This window comes from Wasmannia auropunctata, unplaced genomic scaffold, assembly GCF_000956235.1.
Source record: "Wasmannia auropunctata unplaced genomic scaffold, wasmannia.A_1.0 LD324973.1, whole genome shotgun sequence".
Taxonomy (NCBI): Eukaryota; Metazoa; Arthropoda; class Insecta; order Hymenoptera; family Formicidae; genus Wasmannia; species Wasmannia auropunctata.
In genome coordinates, this window is record NW_012037917.1 from 1 (window position 1) to 3517 (window position 3517).

The 3517-nt window shown below is 26.3% G+C and overlaps 1 protein-coding gene across 1 annotated transcript; it reads left to right on the forward strand.

The window, feature by feature from the left end:
* Nucleotides 1–473: 473 nt before the first annotated feature.
* Nucleotides 474–1917, forward strand: LOC105460289 (sulfotransferase 1C2-like; the record flags this gene model as incomplete). The annotated part of the gene is made up of 3 exons (XM_011706719.1): nt 474–600; nt 690–784; nt 1203–1917. Coding segments are annotated over 3 exons (507 nt in total), but the record flags the coding sequence as incomplete, so codon positions are not given.
* Nucleotides 1918–3517: the final 1600 nt, after the last annotated feature.

Genomic DNA, 3517 nt, shown 5'->3' on the forward strand with positions numbered 1-3517 from the left:
TATTATCTTTAAATTCGATCAATTTGTTTAGAAAATACAATGTATTAAATCTAAAACAAACAAATCTGTCGCGTAATCCATATCGTGTAATCTGAAAATATCCAAAGTGGTTATGAATTCCAATTGTTCTTTTATGCTCTAATCACTAATGTTTCGAATAAAAATTGACGTATTTTTGCGTTCTTTCGAAAAATTATTTTTGTAGGAGTTATTCAGTCGGTTTCGTTTTCGATGGGCCACCCTGTATAAATTGTATATGTGTATATATATGTGTATATATATCCAAATATATATATCTTAAATAAAAACTGCAGAAATGAATTTATATTTTCTACTTTTACATTACAAAAAAAATTTCTTGCATTAATACCGATAAAATTTAATTAAAACTAAATTTAATTTTTTAAGTCTTTTTATTTTGCAGTATTTTTATAATGACAACATTTTTTCAAGGATATTATTTTTATTCTCAGATTATTTACGTGGCAAGAAATCCAAGAGACGTGGTGGTTTCGAGATATAACTTACATAAGATCTTAACACATCTGGATTTCCAGGGAACTTTCGAACAGTTCTGTAATAATTTTATGAATAATCACAGTAAGCTTTGCAAAATATCGATTAATCTTTATTTAATTAATTTTTTCTTATTGCTAGCGTTTCAAGATCCTAATTTTCCATTATTTTAGTACAATGGACCCCATATTGGGAACATGTGAAGGATGCTTGGGCGATGAGACATAGAACAAATATGATGTTCCTCTTTTATGAAGATTTGATAAAGGTGAGACAGAAAGAAATTCTATTTTATTCAATTGCAGTTTCATATAAAAGACAAAAAAAATTTTTTTTTAATTATGACATATGTCAATTTATTTTTCGTAAAAAATAAGAGATAAATATTATATATTTCCAATTTATATATTTTCAATCATTTTTAGAGCTTCGAGTATTATTATAATAAAAAAGATTTATTTCATATTTTAAAATAAATGATATAATTACATTATTTCTCTAAAAAAAATATTTTTTTTTTCAAAATTAACAGTATATACACATGCAAACACATCGCTTATTTACATCTTTAGTTTCTAATATCATTCACCAGAAAAAAATTAATATATATATTTCTGCTAATAAAGATATAGCGACATTAAAGATATTACGATTTTATAGTTAACGTTTCCATCTATTTTTTGTAGGATTTATCTGGCAACGTAAGAAAAATCGCTGCATTCTTCAATAAGACTTACAGCGATGAACAGATCGCCAAGTTAGTGGAGCATTTGAAAATAGAGAATTTTCGCAAAAATCCTATGGTAAATAAGCCGACTTTAGACAATCGGAATTTAGTACAACCGGAAAAGTTTATACGACAAGGAATAACAGGCGGTTCAAAAAAAATGTTTACGCCGGAAATCGAAGAGAGATTTAGCAAATGGATCACTGACAATTTAAAGGATACGGATTTGGCATTTCCAAGTTAGATTTGTTACACGATATAAGCAATTGCAATTTATAAAGAATGCGGATTTAGCTTTACCAAGTTAGATTTATTACATGATCGATTTATATAAGTAATTGCAATTTTTATAATTTCAATTCAATTTTAAATAATGGTAACTAATACATAATTTAAAACAAAAATTATAAAGCTGATTTTTACGTTTTTATTTAATCGAAAGAGTCGGTTGTTAAATTTGTCATTTTGAATATTGTTCTTCACGTTTTTACTTTTTTAGTTCAGCTGTTTTTGTAGAACCTTGGCGTTGTTTCTGTCATAATTTCTTTACAGAAGATACAAGCAGTGTCTTTGCTCAATATCGCGATATAATATGAAGAATTTTAAAAAAGCTGTCATCTCTTGCATATTAATAATGCGCCCCCTCCCCCCTCACACACACACACACACACACACACACACACACACACACACACACTTATATGTATACATTATATGTATATTTCTTATTAATAAAATTGACACAAGTTGTCAAGTAATGATAATTTTAAGTATATACGTCGATACACTCCGATAAATATCTTAAATTCCTTAAAATACTAAGAGAAGGAGGGGCAAATAGTGACGGATTTTTTCCTCTTTTCCCTACAATTATTATATTATTATAAGTAACAATTATTAATATTCAAAAAAGGATTTTATATATTTTATTCCCTATATCGCAATATGCGATTGATTCTATCGAAGAAATATAATATGAAATTCAGAACAGACAGAGAGATAGAATCAGATGGATATATCAGCTAAAAATCTCAACGAACGAAAACCTGTTGCAAGCAAATATTTAAATTGCGTATAACTTTATAATATACATACTACAATTACATATGGTCTTTTTTCATAAAATTGTAACACTGATGATAACCGACATAAAGTAGTCGAAACGTTTGGAATTTAGATTTATAGTTTTAGATTTATATTATAATTGCGACAATCACGTATATTAGTAATTAACAAATACATTACAGTAAATACATAAAAACATCAAGATCAGTAGCTTACTCAGTTTCTATCATATAGTTGAATTTTATTTTTATAAGTAAGTCCAAATATACAATAAATTTTATTCATTTTAATAAAAATGAATTAAATAAAATATAAATGTATAAATTAATATGGGGTTATGATATAAAAACAAGATCAAGCATGCAAAGACAAGCATGCATATTAAGTAAGCAATTGTATTGATTACAAAATAATGATTAAGTTTAAATAAATTATTAATCTTTTGCATAATATAAGTTCAAAATACAAAGATATTTTAAATTAACTTCTGTTCATTTATATGTTATATATTATGTAATTATTGACAAAATAAATTGTAATTTGTAACAGTACATTAATATATAAATGTAATAAAAATAATGATACATTGGTAAACCATTGATATATATGCCATTTTCAAAGCTATATTTAGACGTGCAAATTCCACTTTAAGCATAACTGGATCTGATTCTTCCTAAAAATAAGATCTGCTCCTCTAAAAATTATTATGAGTGTTCTTATACATACAAATGCATTGTTTATTTAAGAAGAAATAATATAATTTACATTTTATGTAACGTTAATTTGAAGTATTTAAAATGTGTTGAATTCTATATGTATAATTTAGAATTATATTGAACAAATTATAACATTTTAAAATGTAAGTACACATAAATTTATATTTTGTTTGAATACAAATTGATAATAAATGTGTTTCAATTAAAAAGAGATCGCGAACGAGCTAAAGGTGCTCGCGACCGATCGAGTCAAATATTGATTTGATGATATTGAAATTCCTTGTTATGTAGTCAAAGTTGAAATTACTATTACTTCTAATTTTTGGGAGTGAAATGTCACTCCTAGCGATCGTGAAAGTTGCGCCAGCCCGGCAGGAGTGAATATTCACTGTAAGAAGGGAGTGAAAGCTTTCACTCCATAATTGCAGTGAATTTTTCATTTTTACGGAGTAAAAAAATCAATCTAAGCCAGAGTCAATTTTCAATCCAATGC